The 25561-nt window shown below is 40.1% G+C and overlaps 1 protein-coding gene across 3 annotated transcripts in view; it reads left to right on the top strand.

Annotated features, from left to right (window-relative positions):
- The first annotated feature begins 317 nt into the window (after positions 1–317).
- The window catches only part of DNAJC2 (DnaJ heat shock protein family (Hsp40) member C2), a 43547-nt gene continuing 18303 nt past the window's right edge, over positions 318–25561 (top strand). Inside the window, exons 1-5 of one of the 3 annotated variants that reach the window (XM_073238974.1) lie at positions 318–578; positions 2788–2978; positions 7130–7205; positions 14013–14111; positions 18746–18887. In XM_073238974.1, the coding sequence (XP_073095075.1) occupies positions 515–578; positions 2788–2978; positions 7130–7205; positions 14013–14111; positions 18746–18887 (572 nt within the window). In that variant the 5' untranslated portion in view covers positions 318–514. The remainder of the gene's footprint in view (positions 579–2787; positions 2979–7129; positions 7206–14012; positions 14112–18745; positions 18888–25561) is intronic. The other 2 variants (XM_073238973.1, XM_073238975.1) reach the window with 2 other exon arrangements.

Here is a 25561-nt window from a genome sequence, read left to right as displayed (position 1 = left end):
ATGATTGTATAGACTATAATAGTTATTCTCAATACTAATTCATATATATCTTTTTTATTTATACACGTAGAGCTACTGGAAAACTCGGCGGCTAGATTCAGGCTAATATATAACGTAGTACTGACTTAAAATCAAAAGAATATATAGTAAGAGCTGCTTCAGAAAATTTTGTTCCACGTACGGCACTTGGACGAAGAAATTAATCGTTTTTACTCACGAACTGATAAGTCTAGGAACCTTTCTTTCGTGAGTCTTAGTCCACAGCCGGCTCTGAGTCAGTGGAGGACCGAGGCTGCCGCACACGTTGGCGGGGGTGGGCGGGGGTGGAATTGGCCTCCGCACCACGAAAGATCCATCCCGGAAGTAGTTGTTGGTCGTCTCCATGCGCCGGTTCCTGGGCGCCGTAGAGTCAAGGCGCGAGGCTCGGACAGGGAGGTAGAGCTGGAAGGGACGCTAAGCGTCCTCCGCTCTGCACGCGAGCCGCTGCGCCCGCGGGGCTGGCCCCGGCGCCACCATGCTGCTCCTGCCGAGCGCTGCGGACGGCCAGGGCACCGCCATCAGCCACGCTCTGACCTCTGGTACGTGCCCGCTCAACCCCGGCTCCGTCCCACCTCAGCAGTCCCAGGTTCAGTCTCTCGCCTTGGCGGCCCGAAGTCTCTCCACTCTTGCCCCTGGCCACTAACTCTCCGACTTGAGGGTCTATGACGAATGCCATTTCGTTCCCTGCTTGCTGGAACCCTTCTTCAAATCGGAGGAAGGAGGGAAGGGGGTGGCTTTTTTCTGCCCTTGCAGTTTCCTCCCCCTCTCTCGGCTGCTGACTCACGGATCATGAGGAGCAGTTCGGGACCGAACCCCCCAGTACCTAAGAAGGTTTATAATCATCTTCTTGCCTACGGCACAAACCGGCCGCAGCGAGTTCCCCACGTGCTCCTACAAAGCCTCGCTGCCGGTGCTGTGTTAAACATCTTTCTCTCTCTTTACGTTTGCCCGGCTTAGGATTTTAAATGTCAGAACTCAGACATCGCTCCTTATACTTAGGATGAAAAGATTATTGCCTTTATTGCTGGTATAGATACGTATAGACACTTTTAAAGGCAATCATGAAGTGAAACTTGTACTGTTGCTGTAGGTTCTTAGATCTATAATCCAGAACGGCGGTCGGTATTGTAAATTTAGAACCTCTGGTTTAAATGATTTACGTGAATTACCATAGCTACTTATATAGACTCTCGCTGAATGTGATTTTGAACGTTGTCTCATGACACATGTTGCGTTCATGCTCATAGAAGTCTCTGTGGAATCTTAAAACGAGGGACAGACTTGAAAGGTGCTGTTCTTAAAAGCCACACCCACACTATTCAGGTAATACTTCTTGAACACAGAGTTTGAATCCTGTCCTATGTATGGTAGAGAAAATCTTAATTTCCCAAACCAATTAAGTTGTGAAAAATCAGTTACTTTTAGAAAATTGTGGCCATTGGGTACAAGGGAAGGCTTACATCTGAGTTATTACTGAACGGAGTAAAGCTTTTTGCTTTCATATAGGATATGAAATTACAATTAAGATGTTCGCCTTTTTTGCTGACCCAGATTACCTTTTTTGAATTGTTAACATGTAAATGTATAGTTTTTAACCCCCCACTTCCCACGTTTTTTACAACAGTTTGTGATTATCAGAGTGTTTTCACCTTCTGTCAGTCTTCCAAGTAACCATGTAAGATAGGTACTGTTCCCATTATACAGTTGGTAACACCTCGGAATCATTTCACATAGCTACTAAAATGTCATACCCAGACTAAATCCAGAGCTTCTGATTCCAGATCCAGGTTTGTTCCACCATAGCACAGCTGTGTTACTAAATCTCCATTAGCTGCTTGGAAAATTGTCTTTCAGAACAAGTCATTGATAATGAATTAATACAAACTTTAAAAGCTATCCGAATGCAAGGTTTTCAGTTGTTTTAGAAGATATTTTGCTTTTGATGAGGATAGCTCTTTAGGACAGTTTATTTATTGCTTTACTACAGTTACTGGTCTATGAGTAGTTTGCAACATTTCTCTCTTCATCTTCTCATATCCAAAGAGAAATATTGATCTCTTGTTGGCATTGCTATTTTGTTTTGTTACATAACGGGAAGAAGTCGATTGAGTACTCTGTAAATACTAAGAAATGAGTATTTATTGCTAACCATGTTACTGGATTACAGGCACACCTCATCTTATTGTGCTTGCCAGATACTCAGTTTTTTACAAATAGGTTTGTGGCAATGCTGCAAGGCTGTTGGTGCCATTTTTCCAACAGCATTTTCTCACTTCATGTCTTTGTGTCACATTTTGGTAATTCTTGCAATATTTCCAAACTTTTTCATCATCATTATTATATTTGTTATGGTGATCCAGGATCAGTGATCACAACTCACTGAAAGCTTAGATAATGGTTAGTAGTTTTTACCAATAAAGTATTTTTTAACTAAGGTATGCACATTTTTGTTTAGATGTAATGCTATTGCATGCACACTTACTAGATGATGGTATCGTGTAAACATGACTTTTATGTGCACTGGGAGACCAAAAAATGCATTTGATTCAGTTGGCAATATTTGCTTTATTGTGGGGTTCAGAAACTGAACCCACAGTATCTCTAAGGTATGCCTGTAATTAAATTACTTCTTAATTGATGGGTTTAAAATTATGTTCTGCTGATACCAGTTTTGATCTTATTTATTTCCTTGAAACAGATGTATTCTATGCAATACATTGAAGCCTCTCTTAACACTTTCAATCACAGCCTCAAAACTCTGTCAAGTTGAACCTGTGGGAAGATGGTTTGAAGCTTTTGTTAAGAGGAGAAACAGAAATGCTTCCTCCTCTTTTCAGGAACTGGAAGATAAGAAAGAATTATCAGAGGAATCAGAAGATGAAGAATTGCAGCTAGAAGAGTTTCCCATGCTGAAAACACTTGATCCCAAAGACTGGAAGGTATCATTTAATATCTGAATCTTTCTTTCAATCAGATGCTTTACTAGATACAGTCTCCCCATGCGTTTTCCATTAATAAACCATTATTTTCAGATGCTTCAACAGGATAACCCTGATTGAGCACCTATTTCTTACTAAGCCCAGAGTAGGATAGTACAAGCCATAGGATACTTTCTCTGCTGGAGAAATCCAGGAAGATTTCACAGAAAAGATATTATTTGAGATGGCCTTAAAAAGATGAGTGGCAGTTTGTGAAGCAGAGAAGAGAGACAGTGCAGGCTGGGCAGAAGGAAAAGACACAAAGGAGTAAAAGAATATGTCCCACCTGTTTAGGGATTAGTGAAGAGCAGGGTAGGGTGCTTGAGGGGTGATGGTGGGAAATCAGGCCTGTAACAGATTCTAGACCAAACTCTGTAGTGTCCTTTTTAATGGCATACAAAGGAACAAATTCAGGTTTTTGTTTTCAGGACATAAGAAGTCATCAAAAGTTTACAAGCTAATTTTGGAAAAGTAATTCTGGCAGTTAAGAAAACTGCTTGAAAAGGGAGGGCAGGGCTAGAGGGGAAATGGAATAGTTTGCTGTCATTGGGTTAGTGCAGTAACCCAGGCCTCTGGCTGAATGCTTGAACTAAATTTGTGGCTGGGTTTTAAGGAAGAAGGGACAGATTTGCTTTTTTTTGGAGGTAGACTTGATAGGACTTGGTGACCTTGGCTGAATGGAACATATTCAGAAGACCCTCTGAGCATCCCAACTTGAGTGACTTGCTAGAGTGTGTTGTCAGTCTTCAACACTGGGGTGCAGGAAAAGGAAATTTGTGGGGATTGTGGTGTCTGTGTTCAAGTTTGGCTATGCCAGAATTGAGGTTCTGGTAACATACTGGTGAAGCTTTCTAGTAGATGGTTAAAAATGGGTCTGTGACTCTGAAAAAAGAATGGAGAGAACCACAAACATTTGCAAGTCATTGGCACATAGGGTAATTGAGGCTGTGGGGAAGTGAATGGCATCAGCCAAGAAGAATATGGAAAAATAGGTATCATAAAACTTCAGTAGGTAATAATATAATACTTAAATATATACTGTGGAATTAAGAGTACCTGAATTCAAACCTGGCTCTGCCCATTTAGTGTGCTGGGCCCTCAGGAAAGTTGCTCAACATGTCTGTTTGGTGCAGTGAGATTGCTAACAGTGCAAAGGATTTTATGAGGGTTAATAGAAACGATGCATATGAAGCACTTGACCTAGTCTTTGAGACATGATAAATACTTAACAAAATTCCTATCTCATAAGTTATGAGGATTAAATGCAGTAAAGCATATGTGTAAAGCATTTAGAATGGAAATGAGATTCAGAATGTTAGCTGATCTCCTACTGTCATCATCAATTTCAAAAGAAAAGGACTGAACCTTGAAGAGCCTGGCTGTCTGAGGGGTGGGTGCGGGTAGGGGAGAAACAGCCAAAGATACTAAGAAGGGTGAAAGAAAACAAAGAAAAAGGTGTTGTTAGTTCAACAAAGGTTTGTTAAACATCAGGCATTAGACACTTCTAGAAACTAAGGGAGAGGAAAGTGTCACGAAGGAAAAAACAGCAGTGTTACTGCTTTGCAGAGAGGTCAGTCACATAACATGAATTATGACAGAGCCACTGGGCTTGGCAAGCAAAGGTTAGGGAACCACATTGGAACGGGTCCAGTAAATGGTTGGGGTAGCAAGAAATTGCAGTGAGTTGAGGAGTGACTGGGAGGTGATGAGGTAGAGACCTGAGTGTAAACTACTCTCTTTTACAGCTAGGTGGTAAAGAAAATGAGAGAAAATAGTAACTTGAGGGAAAGGCAAGGTCAGAGAAGATAAAATTAGGGAGCATTGAGATCTGCAAGGAAGAAAAAAGAAAGAATGGGGAAGGTCTTTGGTATGGAAAAGAGTTGATGACATCAGCAAGTATCAGCATTCATAGACTGGTTCAGATTCGGTTTCAGTCAACAGATGAGGATCAAACATCTGCTCCGTGTCACACACTGTTCTCGATACTGAAGGTGCTGTGCTGAACAAGACGGTATTCCGCCTTCCACAGAGCATCAGTTCTAGTGCAGCGCGCGGAGTGGCCGCTGAGAGGAGGTTGAAGAAGTAGAACAGGGTGCTGTCATAGTGTCCAGATGGCTGCTCTAGACTGAGTAGATGGGGAAGGCCTGTGGAGTTGACGTTTAAGGTAGCACGTGAATGATGTGTGAAGATCAGAAAGAGTGGTGTTCAGACAGAGAACTTGTGCAGAGGCAGAAGTTTGGAAGGTGCCAGGAACTGAAGGAAGGCAAGTGGCTGAAACAGAGGGGGGGAGGGAAGAACAGGGAGTAAGAGTAGAAGTCAGTGGAAAGTCACTGGACAGTTTGAAGCAATGACAATTGTTAAGCAATTGGGAGGAACCAAAAAAAGGCGGGGGGTGCCCAAGATGGGGAGAGAAGTTGTCTATTTTAAATAAGGTGATGACTTTTCAGCTGAGACTGAAGGATAAGACGATAACAGGCACATGGAGAGTGGCAGGAAAGTGCGAGGCAGGGGGAAGAGTGTGTGTCTTCAGTGACTTGACACATCAATCTTGTGTTTGGAAATAGATGACCAAGGTAGAGTGACAAGCCAGGATGTGAGAGAGGCGAAGGTACTCTGTGCATCTAGATCTCAGAGGAGAGGTCTGCGCTCCAGTGAACTAGGGAGTCCTGAGCATATACAGGGAATTTACTGTGTTCTAGCTCTGGCATTGGATAAGATCAACTAGGACCAAAGTGTAAAGAGAGACAAAAAAGAAAAGGACTGAGCTTTGCAGGTTACAGAGAAGCCAGTAGAAGTGACTGAAAGACTCCTGGAAGGTGGGAGGAAAACAGAGTGGATTCACAGAAACTCAAGGAAGATAATCTTTCAAGGGAGGAGTCAGCTGTGTGGCCACTGGAGACTGAAGTCAAGTGAGAGCAGATGAGTGATCTTGGATTTGGCGCCTGGAGGTTGATATTGAAGAGACCAGCTTCATAGCATGTGGGATAGGAGTGGACAGAGCAGAACCAGATGGGAACAGTTTGAAAAATGAATGCTATGGGAGTAAAAATGTATGGACAGCTTTTTTCAAGAAGTATAACTCTGATGGGCAGCAGAGAAATGGAGCAGTAACCGGAAAGTGGGTCATGGGAGAGTTTTTAAAGATGAGCAATAACAAAGCACCTTTTTATACCGATGAAAATAATCCAGTTGAAATTTAGGAGATAACAAAAGTGCTAGTATTTGAGGTGCCTTAGAGTAAATGGTATTCAGGCCAAGAGGAAGGGTAAGATAACTTAAATTTTTTAGTTAAGCAGCAGGCAAGGGTGGTAAAGGGTCTGTGAAGTTTGAGGGAAGATTAGTGGACAGATATATCAAATAGTGGCCTAAGGGAGAGGAAAAAGTAAGGGGGCTCATCTGTATGAAGTTTGCAATCCTGAATTTAAAGGGAAACCAATCAGCCCTATGTGACTTGTCTCCCCTGTTTCACGCCATCAATTCCCCTTCCTCTCTACTCATTCTCTAGTACTGGATACATCCTCCGAGTCTGTATAGAGCCTTGACTACAGTTGCTACTTCAACTTCTAAATTTTCAAGGATGTTAACCAAAGATGAAAGCAGGTGCACTTGTCCAGAGAAGCCTCATCCCTTAGTTTCTCAAAATTTCCTTCCAACCTGCCTTCTTTGCTCCATATTGTTCTTAGTCCCATTCTATCACTGACACTGGCCCAGTCCTCTGGGGCAGCTATAATGCTCCCCTCAGTTCTCCAATCTTCCAGGCTATTCCTTGATTTAAGTATGGCCATATGATATTAATAAGAGTTAAGAGAAAAAAGGGTTCTGTAGTCAAATAAGTTTGGAAAATGCTGGGTTTTACAGGTTTCTGTTTGCTTGTTTATTTAATTGCAGGACTTCTCAGAGCCTTTATCAGGCTTATATGCATACAAATCAAGAAGACTATACAAAAATCTGCATTTCCCAAACTTATATACCACAGAACCATCCTACACAGAACATCTCACTGGACCCCTATTGTGGGAGTATTATTTTGGGAAGCACTATTTTAGGATACCAACACATGGGATAGGTTATATTGCTCCGTTTCAAGTGTGACTCTTTTGTGTCTTTATCAGAACCAAGATCATTATGCAGTACTTGGACTTGGCCATGTAAGATACAAAGCTACACAGAGACAAATCAAAGCAGCTCGTAAGTACCTAGTTATTTTGAAATAATATCTGGTCAGGAAATGTTATCTTTTTGAAAAGATACGCAGGATCGTAGTCTGTAATCTAGATTTAACCACATGTGTTAGTGTTATATGGTTATAACAATGTATAACCACAGTCTCCTTTACCTTCGCAACCAGAAAAAGATGATCAGTGTCATGCATGGACTTTCTCATTAGAGAGTAAAAATCAGGGAGTGAGTATCTGTGTTTGTGTCCAAGATGAGAACATTCTTTAATGGCAAGCTTTTACAAAATAGTTCCTCTCTTTACTTTTTGCACCTCCCTTTAGAAGTATGCCAGCTGTATTTGTTGGAAGCTGTCTTGTTAAATAGGTTTCTTTGATACTATTTTGTGATCTTAGGTCATTCTTTTACTGATGTCATCCTGTCTCTTCTGCCCAAGAAATAGTTATCTGACACTTCATTGTTCTTTTCATTGACGAGGTTAAAAATTTGGGGGGGCATTGTTGAGAACCTGGTCTTCATGTACCTTATTATACACCGTCTCCTTAGTGTTCCTGAATGTCCTGTCTTTTGCATCCCTGTGGACATAATTCTGTAGACCATCTGGTTCACCTAATTAATAAAGTGTAATGAAAGAGGCGAAGGTGATTGGTATTCCATGCTTCTCTTAGGAGAATGTCCTGCCCCCCACTCTAGAAAATGGATATTGAGGTCAGAGGAGGTAAGATTGTGGTCATGTGGAAAAGTAGGAAGTCAAGGCCAGTCAAGAAGAGAAAGTATTATATTTGGAGGAAGATGGCTGAACGAGACCTGTGTCATGTTGAGAAACACTTAGTTGAGACTGACTTTAGTAGATAAACTCAAAATTTTCTCCATTAACCTTATATTTAGGAAAATCACAGGAAAGAAACAGGGTGAAGGAATTCATGAAATTATTTTAGACCTACTATTGGATTTCCTTACCTGGCATCACTTTAGATTAAGCAAATGTTAATGCATGTGAATAATCATTGCAATATACATAAATGCCAAGAAAATTCATTTGCCATGGGAAAGTATTTTCAAAATCTTACTATATGAAAAAGTATCATATAAATACTAAATATTTCTGGATACATTTTTGAAAGAATTAGAAGTGTTTTAGAACTATGAAAGTAGTTGGCATCTGAAGGTGAAGGAATTGTTTCTTTTAAGATAAAAAATGTACAATAAATTATAAACGGAACATGTTTGCTAAAAAGAATTCATAGTTTTTATTGGCATAATAGAAATTAATTTTTGAATTCTCTGTAGCCAAAGGTTTTCCAACCCTAGGGTACAGATCGTTGACATTAAATGGAATTATAATTCACTCTTTGCCACCATGTTTAATATCCTTAGTATTTATTCAGAAGGAAACTCTTTGTCTTCTGTCACTATAAAATAGACAGTTGCTACTTACTGCTTTCTGAAATTTAGTCCAAAAGTAGAAATGCAATTTAGTGTTTGCAAATCTATAGTTACCAGGACAAAACTAATGAAAACAAGTCTGATAGCAATGGAGGTCCTTGGAGTTCTTGTATCCTATTACGAACACACACATAAAAGAGTTTTATTTTTGTTTAATGTATTTTGAGTCACTATCATGAAATTTAGTAAGTTAATTAAGGGTGAATAAAATAAGTGCTTTTTTTCCCCTTCTCTGTCTTACCTAAGAAGAACAAATTACTAGAAAAGTTGAATAATGGGTTAAAAGAAAGTACTGAATACTTAAGGTGGTATTTTGGTTGCTAAGCTAATTTGTTCTTGAAGTAAAACTGCCACACTGGCAAATGATGCATGTAGGCTTGGTATTTTTTGCATGGAGGTAAAGTCTTTGGGATTTGAATTTTCTAAATTTAATAATTTTAGTTTAAGATATTTCTGATATTTTAAACTGAAAACCTTTATATCAGGCTTCTTATGAATTGAAAATCATACTTAGAGACATTTTATAATAGCAATATAAATGTCAATAAAAGCCCCTTTGCTGACGTACCTGCAAAACATCTCAGAAACTCTTTGGTGGAGGGAGGAGAGGAGAGGAGCAGGATGTCTTTGAAATTTCAGAGAACTTAAAACAGCTGCTCTTAAATTACCCTTGTTCCTTTTTCAAACTGAAAGTGTTCTTTGGTCTCCTTTACCTTGTTTTTAATATTAGAAAACATCTTTTCCTTTCCCAGGGACAGAGTATAGGACAATCGTAGGAACCCCTAATGTGTGAGTAAAGATAATTAGGATGACAAAAGACAATTAGGCAGAAAAGAAAATGAAGGAAAAAACAGCTCAGCTTAAGAGGAGACTATGCAACAGAAACTTGAAACATCACCTCTCTTAGCTTTCAGCACAAAGTTCAAAAGAAAACTTAAATATCTATTACATGCCATCAGGGAGCTATGAAGCCATTGCACGGTGGGTGGGGTGGCAGTGTAGGTATTGCAGAAAGAGGATAGGGAGAAATAAGTAGAATTGCCTGGAAACTAAAAGCATAAGAGCAGAATTTAGAACTACTAGGCTGATGTACAAATAGAAAACACAGTAAAGCAGAGGACAACCTTGAGGAATATTCCCGACGTTCATAGGGAAAGAATAAAAAAGATGCTAGATATCCCTAAAGAAGTCAGAATAAATGTAACAAACAATAATTGCAAATAAAGAAGAAAACTTAGCTGATTTATAAAAAGATACATCTTGAGATTGAGAATGTTTGTAGCATGTATATGTGTGACTTAGGTTTTACTATTCAGCACACACATAAAATTCAGAGAACAGTGTGAGTTAAGCTGAGCTGCAGAGAATCCATTTTGCCAGCCATGGTGGGAGAGTACCTCAAAGCTAGTGGCCATCCCCACTGCTGCCCTGGCAGGAGAAGCAGCCTGTGCAGAGTCCCTGCAGCATCCAGCAGCAGTCAGATCACCACACGTGTGCACTCGCCAGCATAGTTTTGATTACTGTTCCTTACTGCAGAGCTTCCAAGCCTGAGTTTGACTCTCACAGAGAATCTATGTCTAATAACCTTTAACAAATTAGTTTTCTGCTTAAGCCAGCTAGAATGCAAAAATGCCTCTTTTAAATAACACACTTCTGAGTGTTGGAGGAACTGGTAATATGCTCAACTATAAAAAAACTTGAAGCTCAAAAAACCAAAATTTCTGTTTATGAAATTCATCTTATTCAAAAGTAACAGTTTCTAAAGTCTTGCTGTATATGCAAAAATCACTAAATTTAATATACCATAAAAAGATTTGTACAAAAATGTTCATAACAGCCTTATTCACAATATCCAAAAACTGGAAACTCCCCAAATGTTCGCCAACAGGATAATGGATAAACAAACTGCTGTATTTTCAAACAGTGGAATAGTATTCAGCTAAAAAAAAAAAAAAATTACTAATACATGCAAAAATGGTGGTGAATCTCAAAACATTGTGTTGAGCCAAATAAATTAGATACAAAGACATACTGTATGATCCCATTTAATGAAGTTCAGAGACCATGCAAAAGTAATCTATGGTGATAGAAATCAGAATGGACTGCCCCAGGTGGTAGAAGGTAGGAGTTGACTGGAAAAAGTTAAAAAGGAACTTTATGGGTGATGGAAATGGTCTGTATTTTCTTTTCAGTGGCAATTACGTGGATGTGTACAATTGCTGAAATGTACTGAGCTGAATACTTACAATCTGTGTGTCTTATTCTATGTTTTATGTCAATAAGATAGATGTGGTTAACAAAGCAAAAAAGAAGTTTCTTGGAAAAGTAAATATATTCTTTTGGGCCTAGACAGATAAAAAAAAAGTACAGTAATAGATTCTTTTTGCAAAAGTAAGATCACTGCTTATCAAAACTTAAGGGATGTCAGAGCTATACCATCGGTGAGGTCATTGCCTTGAAGTATGGTGTTACATTTTTAAAAAAGAGGGAAAAATGAAAAAGGCATTCAATTCAACTGCTGAAAAGAATTGAACAAAGGAGCATGGAGGAAGAAAATAGAGATATAAACAGTATCCAAGATGGGTTTATAAGAAGAAAAAAAGTAGTGAACTATAGAAAGAAAACCATTACAGTAAATATTTTTGAGACCACTATTAAATGCAACAAGTTAGAAAATTTTGACAAAATTAACAATTTTTGAAATTGAAAGGAATTTTAAAAGTTACAAAAGAGTTACCTCCTAAAAATATTTTTAGACCCAGGTGACATTTCAGGTGAATTGCCCCAAATATTTAAGGAATTGAAAATTCTCATGCCGAACATATTTGGAACACTTTATTTTGTGTTGTGAAGTAATGTAATCCTAGTATGAAAACCTGGCATAGAAAGACAAAACTGTGGAGACAGTGAAAAGATCATGTTTGCCAGGGGTTGTGAGATAGAGGAAGATGAACAGGCAGAGCACAGAGGATTTTCAAGCAGTGAAACTACTCTGTTTGATACTTTAATGGAGGATACATGTCATTAAGCATTTGTCCAAACCTATAGGATGTACAGTACCAAGATTGAACCCTAAGGTGAGCTCTGGACTTGGGGTGATAAATGATGCATCAGTTCTAACAAATGGCCTGCTCTGGTCAGTGATGGAGATGATGGAGACAGGGCAGTGGGGGGCTATCCATGCATGTGGTGGGGGAGAGAGGGCATATAGAAATCTCTGTACCATCTTCTCGCTTTCGCTATACACCTAAAACTAATCTAACTTTAATTTTCTTTAAAAATAATAATGAATAAATAAGTCTTTAAAACCTGGCAAAGAGAACTTTACTCCAAACAAACCTCATCCATGAATGTAACACCCAAAAGAAAAAAATTCCGGTTAAAATAACAAATTGAATTTAACAGTATATTAGAAGACTAATACCTGTGAACAAGTAGCATCTTTCTTAGGAACCCGTCTTAGGATATATATTAATGTATCTAGAAAAGGGGGGGACTATATATAAATCAATTCGGTTTATAGCTTAGGTAGTATGATTTCCTAACTAGATAATCAAAGTATGTACAATACAATTTAATATACACTCCTTTTTAATAAATAGAACTTTTTTTAAAAATCTAGTTAATTCCATACTTTGATAAGTATTTCAGACCCACACCCAAAAAACTTTTAACCATGTGGCATTAGTAATATTACTGTTAAAATCCATAGAGGAAGCTAACCTGCCCACTATTTTTTATGCTATTTTGGGAGTGTGGATTGGCAAATGAAAATATTAAGTAAGAGAACTGTTGTAAAGAAAGAAAGAAATATATTATTTGTAAATAATGTAGAATCTACCTAGAAACTAATAGAAATATAGGATCTACCTAGAAATGTAGGATCTACCTAGAAACCTAGTCAAGTGGCTAGATGCAGGAAAAGTAAGACAGTTTTTGGAGGAAGTTACCACCAAATATATTAGAAAGCTGTAGTCATTTTAAGGATAATCCTGGGGCAAGAATACATAACGAGAAACAAACCCTGGTAAAATTTACCATGAGAAAGGAAGCATCATAAACCACTGGGGAAGGGAAGGATTATTAGATGATTATTAGGACTCAGAATGATAATTTTAGATATTTGCTTGCCTATACTAACATTCCAAAAAGATTTGAGGAATTTTTTTTAATTTCCAATTCTAACCATAGAAAATATTAATGAACCTAAAAGCATATATCATATTTAGGAGAAGGAAGCACCTTCTAAATTTATATACAGTAGAAGAAATTATAAAGGAAATTGGATCAGTAAATAATAAATAAAAATGACTGACTATTTTTAAAATCAGTAATGACAGCAGTTGGGGAAGTCATTAGAATCAAACATGACAGACCAGGAGAGGCAGCATATGGGGACAGGCTGCCTAGGCTGGAGCCCAATTGGGCCAGGAATTGGGACAGGTTGCCATGGTTGTGGTTTCTTAACCTCTCTTTGCCTCAATTTCCTCATCTATAAAATGGAGAAATAATAGTACTTTCCTTTTGGGTTACTGAGAAGATTGGTAAATAGGGCCTGGTACATACTAAATGCTCAATGGATGTTAACAACTAGCCTTTCTTTATTATAAAGTGATTCACACAGGCTAAGAAGAAAAAGTAAGACAACCTCTCTTTCCTCCATAGAGGAAAGATAGAAACAAAACAAAAAACAAAATTATTTAGCACCAGTAATAGTTTTGAACAATTATACCCAGTGCTGGTGAGGCTTTGGTAAAAAGGATGTTCGCATACGAGTATGAAGTGGTATAACTTTTAGAAAGGAATTTGTTCCTACATTTTCACTCACTAGTTTTACTTCTAGAAGTATATCCAAAGAAGAAAGAATCCTAAGTATGGAAAAATACTTCTCTATAAAATGATTAAACTTGGTATTATTTATAATAGTGAGAAATTGGAAACAAGATCCAACAGTAGGAAAATAATCAAATTACAATAAATCTATTTGAAATACTGAACTAAGCAATCCTTCAAAAATAATGTTGGAGAGTTTGTAACATGCAAATGCTGTAATGTCAAGTTGCAAAAAGTAGATATAAATTGGTATATACAACCTGATTATACCTACATTTTTTTCAAGAGTCTGCATAAGGAAAAAAATTATGTGTGGAAATACACCAAAATCTTAACAGTAATTGTCTTTGAGTGCTAGCGTTTTGGCCAATTCATAAAATAATTAATTTTTTCTGTGTAATTCCTACATTTAGTAAGCTTATATTTTACCATAGGAGAAAGTATTTTTAAATTAGCACTATGATTTTAGAAATGGCTCATCTTTATTTTTAGGTTTGATGCCCAAAGTGACAAATGATCTAAATCTGGCTTATTTTGTAGATAAAGCAATGGTTTTAAAACATCACCCAGACAAACGGAAAGCAGCTGGTGAACCAATAAAAGAAGGAGATAATGACTACTTCACATGCATAACTAAAGGTAAGAAAATACTCCAGAGTCCAGAATTTCTAATAGCAATGATTATTTATGTATTTATTTTTAATGATTATTTATTAATTGCTGGGTTTGGGTTTCCAGTGTATCCTGTGGTTTATCTACCCATACCATGATGTTTTATAACATTCAGTTACATCCAATTTTTTCTGGTACTCTCCCCAGAGCCTTGCTACACAAAGTCAGGTCCTCCTAACCAGCAACAACAGCAGCCCCAGAAACTTGTCAGAAATGCAGGCACTCAGGTCTGAGGCTCTTGGGGGAAGCATGTTCCCATCAGGAGCAAATAAGCTGGTGTGACTGAAATCACTCGAGGGAAAGCACAGATTGGGAGAAAACCTTTTATTGCTCACAATGCATCCCAGCTCCATCCATTGCCTCTGCTGCGCTCTCACTCTGTCCCTGTGCCACTCTCTCTCCTTCCTCCCTGGTCCCCGCTAGCCAAAGCCTGCTTGGTGTTCCATCCCTGCAGCCACAGTGGTCATGGCTCCTGCTCACAGCTCCTGGTAACTGATAGGCACCAGACCAATTATGCAATGGAGGGAAGGAGAGAACAGCTCTCTCCATCCCTTGCCCCAGAGCCTGCAGGAAGCAGCGGTATATGTAAATAGACTAACATCAGGTGGAAGATTCTGGAAACTTACCCCACAACCCACCCCTCCAGAATTCTTGCCTTACAATCTACTTGCAGCCCCATATTCCGCAGTGGCCCCTGTGCAAGAAAGCTGGAGCACTGTAACCAGACTAATAACATACAGTAGCAGCAGAAATACAGGTAGCAATAAAATCATGACAATCCTCAAGCCAGCTGGGTTCAAAGTCCTACTCAGATTAAGTCCATAGCGCACCCATTCCACAGCAGGCCCACAGCTGAACCAGCAGGGAGCTCTGTACACACTCAGCAGGCACCAACTGTAGCCATGAGGCGGGCCCAAGACGCAAGGACTGTGGAAGAGAATAACCTCAAAGGTGATAAGATACATGTCCAGCAGGTAGGATGCATGCAGGAGAGTGGTTCTATGATAGGACAGTGACAGGAATGGTATTTCGTCCTGGTCTGGTATACCAGACCTTCACCCCTTCCCTTTTGGAGTTACAGATGGTTCAATATATAGGGTTATAGGGGGAATGTGCACTGGCCACAAAGATAAAACTTTCCTATAAGATGCTTTTACCTCCCGGCTGTTTTGTGTACACTACATGATCTTTGGGGGCTACTCTGCTGTTATTCCAGGACTATACACGAGGCCAGCTTCCAGGCCTTTTCCCCAAGGTGCCAGAAGGGCCAGCCATCTCTAGTCCATGTGTCAAAATATCCAGGGCCATGTCCATTCAACAGAGTCTCCAGGGTTTAGTGCAGTTGGGGCTGGCAGCAGGATGTTGCTCTGCTGGCCATATCCTGGATTCAGTAACTCCTCTTCAGTTTGCACATATAGTTTTATAGGAGAGGCAGCAATGTGTGTTAGCATGTCCACAGGGCTCAATGCTACCTTCTGGGGCTTTTCATTGAAATGCCATAGCATTGTCCATAGGCAGACTGACCAGTGTTGTTAGACTGTTGGTGTCTGACTTCAGGCTAGATTTCAACAAACCATTGTACTTCTCTATCATACCTGCCCCAGTAGGGTTATATGGTTCATAAAATTTCCACCTTATCCCTAATTGCTGCAACCATCCTTGTAACGCGTGTCCAGTAAAGTGGATGCCTTGATTGCTTTCAATCATCTGCAGCCGGCCATAGGCTGCAGAGAGACACTCTAGGCCCCTCTTGGTCATTTGCTGATCTGCATGACGTGCAGGAAAGGCCACCAACAGGCCAGTAGCTGTGTCCTCATGAGTCATGGCATACCGATATCCTTCTGATATGGGCAGAAGCCCAATATAGTCTATCTGCCACCTGACAAGGGGTATCGGCCCCTTTACTATTGTCCCATGTTGCTGCGGGACTTGGTGTAAGTCCCTCTTAGAGCACACAAGGCACTCCCTCTGAGCTCTACTGACTTCTTCAGAGGTCAACGGCAAGCCCCACTGAAGGGCTATAGCCCACGTTGTCTTTTTCCCTGTGTGCAATAAATGCTGATGTAACCATCGGGCTACATTAGAAGCAGGCTTTCCTTCTAGCCAATGCACCTGGGCCAGTGTGTCTGCTTCATCATTCCCGGAGGATGCCAAAGGCAAATGATATGGTAGCTGTCTTAATCTGACCAGAGGCCCATAGGTCTTGCCACAACTCCAGCCCCCTCCCCTCAGAGGAACCGGTGACCAACACTCCAGTTGGCATGGTACCATGTCAGTAGCCACAGGGTCAAGCCCTGATAGACAGCCCAGCTGTCAGTACAGACAGTTATTGGGGAAGGCTTCTGGGTGATCACGGGTGATACTGCTCACAACTCAATCCATTGACTGCTCTTCCCTTCCCCATCCTCCATCCATATTGTCTGTCTTAGTATGGAAAGCCACAGTCCTCCACTTCAGGGCCCCCCCCAACTGGAGCCGTCTGTATACCAAGCACCCTCAGGTATAGGGGCTTTTCCCTCCTAATGAGAACTCTCAGCTACCTATGGCTCAAAAGTAAGTTCTTCCTGCTTTCCACTGGTGTATGTTACTGGCCCCAATAAGCATTGGAGTTCTCCACTTAAGGGGCTAGTGGAGAGGGTGCTACGCTGCTGTAAATATGTGCCCCCTTTGGCCAGTGTAAGTGTCTGAGCCATGCCACTCCGTGGCCTTTGGGTCCAGCCTCGCATCCACCTCACAGTGGAATAGGTGGTTATTCCCTTAGTTGGAGCTGTTCCAGTGATGGGCTCCATAGCCAGTAAGGTGTGGTACACAGCAGCCAGTTGCTTCTCTATCAGGGTGTACTGGACCTCTGCTCCTTTCCACAGTTGAGACCAGATTCCAGTAGGTTGACGGGTCCATTCAGGCTGCTGCCAGAGGCCCCATCCATAACCACCTTCGATTACATGAACATCTAGCTTACAGGGCCTTGATGGGTCCATTACACAAAGCCTGCACAGCCCTGACTGCTCGCTTAGCAACAGAAAAGCCAGATGCACATGTTTCATCCCAGTCCCGCCTGATGCCCTTTCGTACCAATCAGTATGAGGACCTCGGAATTTGTGCCAAGTGTGGGATAACATTCTCCAGTAGCCCAAAAGACTCAAAAACTCTTGTAATGCTGCCACCGTTTTAGGGGTAGGGAAATCCTAGACTTTGTCTATGACTGCTTCCAGGATAACTTTAGTCTTACCCAACCAGACAACCCCCAAGAACTTTACAGACAAACCAGGTCCCTGAATCTTGGTGCTGTTCACAGCCCATCCTGTCTCCTATAGATGTGCAGCAGTCTAGGAACTGCACCTTCTAAATCTGCAAGAGAATCAGATGAGCATAGTATCATCAGTGTAGTGATGCAGCCGCACCATCTCTCGGGGCAGCGTGCTCAAACATCGTACCCATGAAGACAGATGTCAGGGTCACCAGTCCTGCTAACGCCAGATGTAGCTCTGGGGGAAAGGAGTGTTCCCAGCCCAGGGTGACTAAACCAATGTGACCAAATCAGTCAAAGGAAAGGATAGATTGGGAGAAAGCCTTTTATTGCTCACAGTGAGGCCTAGCTCCATCCATCCCCTCTAACTGCCACTCTCGCTCTACCTGCATGCCGCACTCTCCTTTCTCCCCGGTCCCCACTAGCCAAAGCTCACTTGGTGCTCTCCATCCCCTGCAGCCATGGCACCCAGGCGCTCCTGCCTGCTGGCCTCTCCACCCGCCCCTTCCAGGAGGAACTCCGTGGGCAGTCCTGAGCAACTGACAGGCACCAGACCAGTTATGCAACAGAGAAGAAGAGAGAACAGTTTCTCTCCGCCCCTTTCCCTGGAGGCTCTGGGAAGCAGCAATATATGTGAAAGAACTAAGGCCAGGCAGGAGATTCTGGAAATTTACCTCACGGGCCCCACCCCAGACCCACTGAAACTGCATTTTAAGGAGACCTGCAGGTGATTCATATGAGAAGCTCATCCTAGAGTTTATACAAGTGTTCCTAATGATGATAATACTGAGGTTTTTCTCCATTTCAGATATTTTGTGGGACTAAAGTGTTCCTTAGATGTTTTGCTAATTTATATCCTATCATGGGGCCCACACCTGTTTATTGCTGTTTCGATAACCATATCTTCACTATGCAAATTAATATAGTTACCATTTCTAAATGTTTCATTAAATGTAGTTTTGCATTTTTTGAAAATTGTATACATACCTTTCAAACTCACTAGCCCCATCTTACATAATGCTCCAGAAGCCTCACATTATTTGGTCTTTTACAGCCTTGGGATCTAACAGTTAATTTTCTAGCTATTTCTTTTTCCTCGGTTTTGCTTTCTTAAGGAATGAATATTCAACTATTGTGTTATCATTTCCTTTCCAGAAGAGGTACCTAATTATTAAGTCCAGTTACATCCAGTAGGGTTAGAGCTGTTGTTACCTCAATTCAACTCCCCTCCCTCCACAAGTACACATTTTTTTAATTGAAAAATAATAACTTTTTTAAAAGAAGGGTATATTTTTTTCTCACAGGAAAAACAAATGTAGAATTATGGTAATGTGACTTTACATTTTTTCCTCAGCTTATGAAATGCTATCTGATCCAGTGAAAAGACGAGCATTTAACAGTGTAGATCCTACTTTCAATAATTCAGTTCCTTCTAAAAGTGAAGCAAAGGACAATTTCTTCGAAGTGTTTTCCCCAGTGTTTGAAAGGAACTCCAGGTGAGTGAGGCATCCCCTGTGATCATAATGCTTTATTGGCTTGCTTCCTGGGGTCTAGGTTTCTGCTTTTTTCCTCGGTTATAGTCTTATCCTGTTCCTCGTCCTCCTCTTCTACAATACTGAGAGTGAACCCACTTCTCTCATTTATTGGCTCACTAAACAGAAGTCCTCCCTCTCCGTAGTGAATTCCTTTACAGCTCATGGAATGTTTTACTTTCAAATTTCCTTTTGGGGAAAGAACAGTAGCTGACTTTATGTCGTGTGATACTCTTACTTAGGTGAGTCATTTTCCATTCTTCTGTGTCCCCTTTATTATCAGTGGGTATATTATTCTATTTGGTCCATTATCATTTGAGAAAAGTTTTTTTTAATTTTTTGAGCATCTGATTATCATAGGTTCTCTGACAAAAGATAATTTATATTTAAGATTAAAACATATATACTTTATTTCATTAAACTCAATTTCTAAATAGTGTATACCAGTATTCTACTTCTGTTTGGTTCCATCTGCACTGGAATGTTCCCTTAGAGTGCAGCTTGGCTGCACAGTGGAGTCACCTGGAGAGCTTGAACAGCTGATGCCTGGTTCTACCTGGAAAGATTGTGACTTAATTGTGATTTCAATTTAATTGGTTTGGAATGCCTCTAGGGTTTTTAATGCTCCCAGGTAATCCGATGTACAATCAAGTATGAAAACTGTTTTGTCTGTTTGGTGCAGCTTAGTATTTCCTCCTCTCTTTCTCCTCACCTTTGTTTTGCAACAGTGCTGAAGGTGGTAAAAATAAAACAGTGTGTTATATTTTTTGGTGGAATGATTCCATAAAGTGAAAAATCTGGGTCAGTAGTAGTATCAGGATCCTTGTAGAGGTGGAGTGCTGAACCTAGAAGTCTGGCTCTTAAGGGTGAAGATGGTAGCAGTGAAGGGTTGACATCTTTTCCCTCTGTGAGTATTAGCATTTTTTAAAAACTCTAGGCCTACAGGTTGCTTCTGTACTGCCTGCTGAGGGGCAGGAGGTCAGTGAGCTTGGGTAAGAGGGCTAAGGCCTATTTTTCCTAGTCAACTTGGCAGCCTGTACTGCCCTGCAGTTTACAGAACTGCATAATCTGACGGTTAGAACACTGTTCCATTGTTTCCTCCCACAACCCCACCTACCCTTGTCCTTTCTTTTATTGCACCTGCATTTGTTCAGCACCCCACTGCTGATCTTCCCGTTCCATCTCAGTCATAGAGGATGTAGGGGAGGAGAGTGTAGGGGATTAGTAAAAGCCATTGCTGTTTTTTAATAAATTAGCTTGCCTGTTGAACTTTTGTACAAATTTTTTTTTTTTTTTAATAAAAAAAATTCAAATTTATTAAGGCTAATCTAGGATTTAGGGTCAGGCAGTTTTCTAACTCAATTCCTTAACATTATTTGAAAGTAAGAAGCTGTGTGCAAGACAGGAATTTCTGATATATAGTACAGTGCTCTTTTTTTGTTTTATTTTGTTTTGTTTATTTTTTTGAGAGGGCATCTCTCATATTTATTGATCAAATGGTTGTTAACAACAATAAAATTCAGTATAGGGGGGTCAACGCTCAATGTACAATCATTAATCCATCTCAAGCCTAATTCTCGTCAGTCTCCAATCTTCTGAAGCATAACGAACAAGTTCTTACATGGTGAACGAATTCTTACATAGTGAATAAATTCTTACATGGTGAACAGTACAAGGGCATTCATCACAGAAACTTTCGGTTTTGATCATGCAATATGACCTATAAACAATCAGGTCAAATATGAATATTCGTTTGATTTTTGTACTTGATTTATATGTTGATCCACATTTCTCCTATTATTATTATTATTTTTATTTTTAATAAAATGCTGAAGTGGTAGGTAGATGTAAGATAAAGGTAGAAAACATAGTTTAGTGCTGTAAGAGGGCAAATGTAGATGATCAGATGATCAGGTGTGTGCCTATGGACTAAGTATTAATCCAGGCTAGACAAGGGCAGCAAGACATCCACGGATGCAGAAGATTTCTCTTAAAGCAGGGGGGGTGAGGTTCTGAGCCTCACCTCTGTTGATCCCCAAATTCTCACCTGATGGCCCCCCTGCGACTGTGCCTGTCTTAGGTTGTTCCTCCCTTGAGGAATCTTACCCGTCTCTGGCTAACCAGTCATCTTCCAGGGCCATACAGGGAAATGTAAAGTTGGTAAGTGAGAGAGAAGCCATATTGTTTGCAAAGGTTAGCTTTTTACTTCTTTGCAGATTTATGCCTTGTGGCTTCTATGCCCAGCACTTGTCTCGAGGTATCTTTACCACCTGGAGGAATTATGATACTCGGTAAATTCGATATGAGGCACGAATTCTATTTAAGGGTTGTAATTAGGAAGGAAGAAGAAAAGCTATAGATGTAGCATATGAAGGAAACATGGGAGGATTGATTATTTCTTTGACATATCTTCTCGTATAGTACCTTAAGTATGTATAGGTTTTAAACTACTAACTAATTTGCACACACATATTAACATAATAGGAATACGGTGACATAAACAAAGCAAATCTATAATTACCATCCATCTCCAGTGAAGCCAAAAAAACCATTTAGGCACCCTAGACATTTGTGAAAATTTAACTATGATATGATGGATATTGTCCAACTGTACTTGAACCATCAGACAAATTAAAGCAACCCATTTCTGGGATCTGTTCACATCCCATATGTTCTTTTAACCATAGATAGTCTATAGTCATGAGATTTTGGAGTGCTACAACTTGCACCCCTCCCAACTCCTGGTTGAGTTCCAACAGTACAGATCCGGTCAAATTCGTTGTCTCACTGTATGCACATGCCAGCCTAGACATCTCCCTCCTCATTCCTATGGCAAGTCCAGGAGACGGTGGGCTGGATGCAGCCACAACCGCAGTATCGTCTGGATCCCTGTGGAGGCTTTTTGATGATCTTCCCCCGGCACAAGTCCTCCAGAGAGTGCTGATGCCGGAAGCTCCTCCTCATATCGTATCTTAGTTCATTTTCTGGGTATCCAAGCTAGGCCTTGATCTTCTGCGTAGAAACAAACAGACCCTTTGCCCACACTTTGACATGCCCTCTATACCACTGTGCAGAACTCATTGGAGGTCAGCACACAGTAACTGCTTTTTTTTTTTTTTTTTAATTAAGAGAAAGGAATATTATCAGAAAAGAGTACCTCCATAGCTGATCATCTGACACCCTTTAAGTGATCAACATTAAGGATATTTAAAGCATGCGTTGATCTTTGATCTACCAATAGTTTTATCCTGTTAAGGAGTAATCCCCATTTTCTTTCTTTCTTTCTTTTTTTTTTTTTTTTTTTAATTTTTAATCTACACTTACATGAAGAATACTATGTTTACTATGCTCTCCGCTATATCAGGTTCCCCCTAACAACCACATTACGGTTACTGTCCATCAGCTTAGCAAAATGTTGTAGAGTCACTACTTGTCCTCTCTGTGTTGTGCAGCCCACCCTCCCCTTTCTCCCTCCCCCCATGCATGCTAATCTTAATACCTCCCTTCTTCTTCCCCCCCCTTATCCCTCCCTGCCCACCCATCCTCCCCAGTTCCTTTCCCTTTGGTACCTGTTAGTCCATTTTTGGGTTCTGTAATTCTGCTGCTGTTTTGTTCCTTCAGTTTTTCCTTTGTTCCTATACTCCTCAGATGAGTGAAATCATTTGGTATTTCTCTTTCTCCGCTTGGCTTATTTCACTGAGCATAATACTCTCCAGCTCCATCCATGTTGCTGCAAATGCTTGGATTTTTCCACTTCTTATGGCTGAGTAGTATTCCATTGTGTATATGTACCACATCTTCTTTATCCATTCATCTACCGATGGACATTTAGGTTGCTTCCAATTCTTGGCTATTGTAAATAGTGCTGCGATAAACATAGGAGTGCATCTGTCTTTCTCAAACTTGATTGCTGCGTTCTTAGGGTAAATTCCTAGGAGTGGAATTCCTGGGTCAAATGGTAGGTCTGTTTTGAGCATTTTGATGAACCTCCATACTGCTTTCCACAATGGTTGAACTAATTTACATTCCCACCAGCAGTGTAGGAGGGTTCCCCTTTCTCCACAGCCTCACCAACATTTGTTGTTGTTTGTCTTTTGGATGGCAGCCATCCTTACTGGTGTGAGGTGATACCTCACTGTAGTTTTAATTTGCATTTCTCTGATAATTAGCGATGTGGAGCATCTTTTCATGTGTCTCTTGGCCATCTGGATTTCTTTTTTGGAGAACTGTCTGTTCAGTTCCTCTGCCCATTTTTTAATTGGGTTATTTGTTTTTTGTTTGTTGAGGCGTGTGAGCTCTTTATATATTCTGGACGTCAAGCCTTTATCGGATCTGTCATTTTCAAATATATTCTCCCATACTGTAGGGTTCCTTTTTGTTCTATTGATGGTGTCTTTCGCTGTACAGAAGCTTTTCAGCTTAATGTAGTCCCACTTGCTCATTTTTGCTGTTGTTTTCCTTGCCCGGGGAGATATGTTCAAGAAGAGATCACTCATGTTTATGTCTCAGAGGTTTTTGCCTATGTTTTTTTCCAAGAGTTTAATGGTTTCATGACTTACATTCAGGTCTTTGATCCATTTTGAGTTTACCTTTGTATATGGGGTTAGACAATGGTCCAGTTTCATTCTCCTACATGTAGCTGTCCAGTTTTGCCAGCACCATCTGTTGAAGAGACTGTCATTTCCCCATTGTATGTCCATGGCTCCTTTATCAAATATTAATTGACCATATATGTTTGGGTTAATTTCTGGGGTCTCTAATCTGTTCCACTGGTCTCTGGCTCTGTTCTTGTGCCAGTACCAAATTGTCTTGATTACTATGGCTTTGTACTAGAGCTTGAAGTTGGGGAGTGAGATCCCCCCTATTTTATTCTTCTTTTTCAGGATTGCTTTGGCTATTCGGGGTCTTTGGTGTTTCCATATGAATTTTTGAATTATTTGTTCCAATTCATTGAAGAATGTTGCTGGTAATTTGAGAGGGATTGCATCAAATCTGTATATTGCTTTAGGCAGGATGGCCATTTTGACGATATTAATTCTTCCTAGCCATGAGCATGGGATGAGTTTCCATTTATTAGTGTCCCCTTTAATTTCTCTTAAGAGTGACTTGTAGTTTTCAGAGTATAAGTCTTTCACTTCTTTGGTTAGGTTTATTCCTAGGTATTTTATTCTTTTTGATGCAATGGTGAATGGAATTGTTTTCCTGATTTCTCTTTCTATTGATTCGTTGTTAGTGTATAGGAAAGCTACAGATTTCTGTGTGTTAATTTTGGATCCTGCAACTTTGCTGTATTCCGATATCAGTTCTAGTAGTTTTGGAGTGGAGTCTTTAGGGTTTTTTATGTACAGTATCATATCATCTGCAAATAGTGACAGTTTTAACTTCTTCTTTACCAATCTGGATTCCTTGTATTTCTTTGTTTTGTCTGATTGCCGTGGCTAGGACCTCCAGTACTATGTTAAATAACAGTGGGGAGAGTGGGCATCCCTGTCTGGTTCCCGATCTCAGTGGAAATGCTTTCAGCTTCTCGCTGTTCAGTATAATGCTGGCTGTGGGTTTATCATATATGGCCTTTATTATGTTGAGGTACTTGCCCTCTATTCCCATTTTGCTGAGAGTTTTTATCATGAATGGATGTTGAATTTTGTCAAATGCTTTTTCAGCATCTATGGAGATGATCATGTGGTTTTTGTCTTTCTTTTTGTTGATGTGGTGGATGATGTTGATGGATTTTCGAATGTTGTACCATCCTTGCATCCCTGGGATGAACCCCACTTGGTCATGGTGTATGATCCTTTTGATATACTGTTGAATTCTGTTTGCTAATATTTTATTGAGTATTTTTGCATCTACATTCATCAGGGATATTGGTCTGTAATTTTCTTTTTTGGTGGGGTCTTTGCCTGGTTTTGGTATTAGGGTGATGTTGGCCTCATAGAATGAGTTTGGGAGTATTCCCTCTTCTTCTATTTTGTGGAACACTTTAAGGAGAATGGGTATTATGTCTTCTCTGTGTGTCTGATAAAATTCCAAGGTAAATCCGTCCGGCCCCGGGGTTTTGTTCTTGGGTAGTTTTTTGATTACCGTTTCAATTTCTTTGCTTGTAATTGGTTTGTTTAACTTTTGTGTTTCTTCCTTGGTCAGTCTTGGGAGGTTGTATTTTTCTAGGAAGTTGTCCATTTCTTCTAGGTTTTCCAGCTTGTTGGCATATAGGTTTTCATAGTAGTCTTTAATAATTCTTTGTATTTCTGTCGAGTCTGTCGTGATTTTTCCATTCTCATTTCTGATTATGTTGATTTGTGTTGACTCTCTTTTTCTCTTAATAAGTTGGGCTAGAGGCTTATCTATTTTGTTTATTTTCTCAAAGAACCAGCTCTTGGTTTCATTGATTTTTGCTATTGTTTTATTCTTCTCAATTTTGTTTATTTCTTCTCTAATCTTTATTATGTCCCTCCTTCTGCTGACTTTAGGCCTCCTTTGTTCTTCTTTTTCCAGTTTTAATAATTGTGATGTTAGACTATTCATTTGGGGTTGTTCTTTCTTCAAGTGTGCCTGGATTGCTATATACTTTCCTCTTAAGACTGCTTTCGCTGCATCCCACAGAAGTTGGGGCTTAGTGTTGTTGTTGTCATTTGTTT

Source organism: Manis javanica, chromosome 6 (genome assembly GCF_040802235.1).
Source record: "Manis javanica isolate MJ-LG chromosome 6, MJ_LKY, whole genome shotgun sequence".
Lineage (NCBI taxonomy): Eukaryota > Metazoa > Chordata > Mammalia > Pholidota > Manidae > Manis > Manis javanica.
This window is presented reverse-complemented; position numbering and strand designations above follow the sequence as displayed.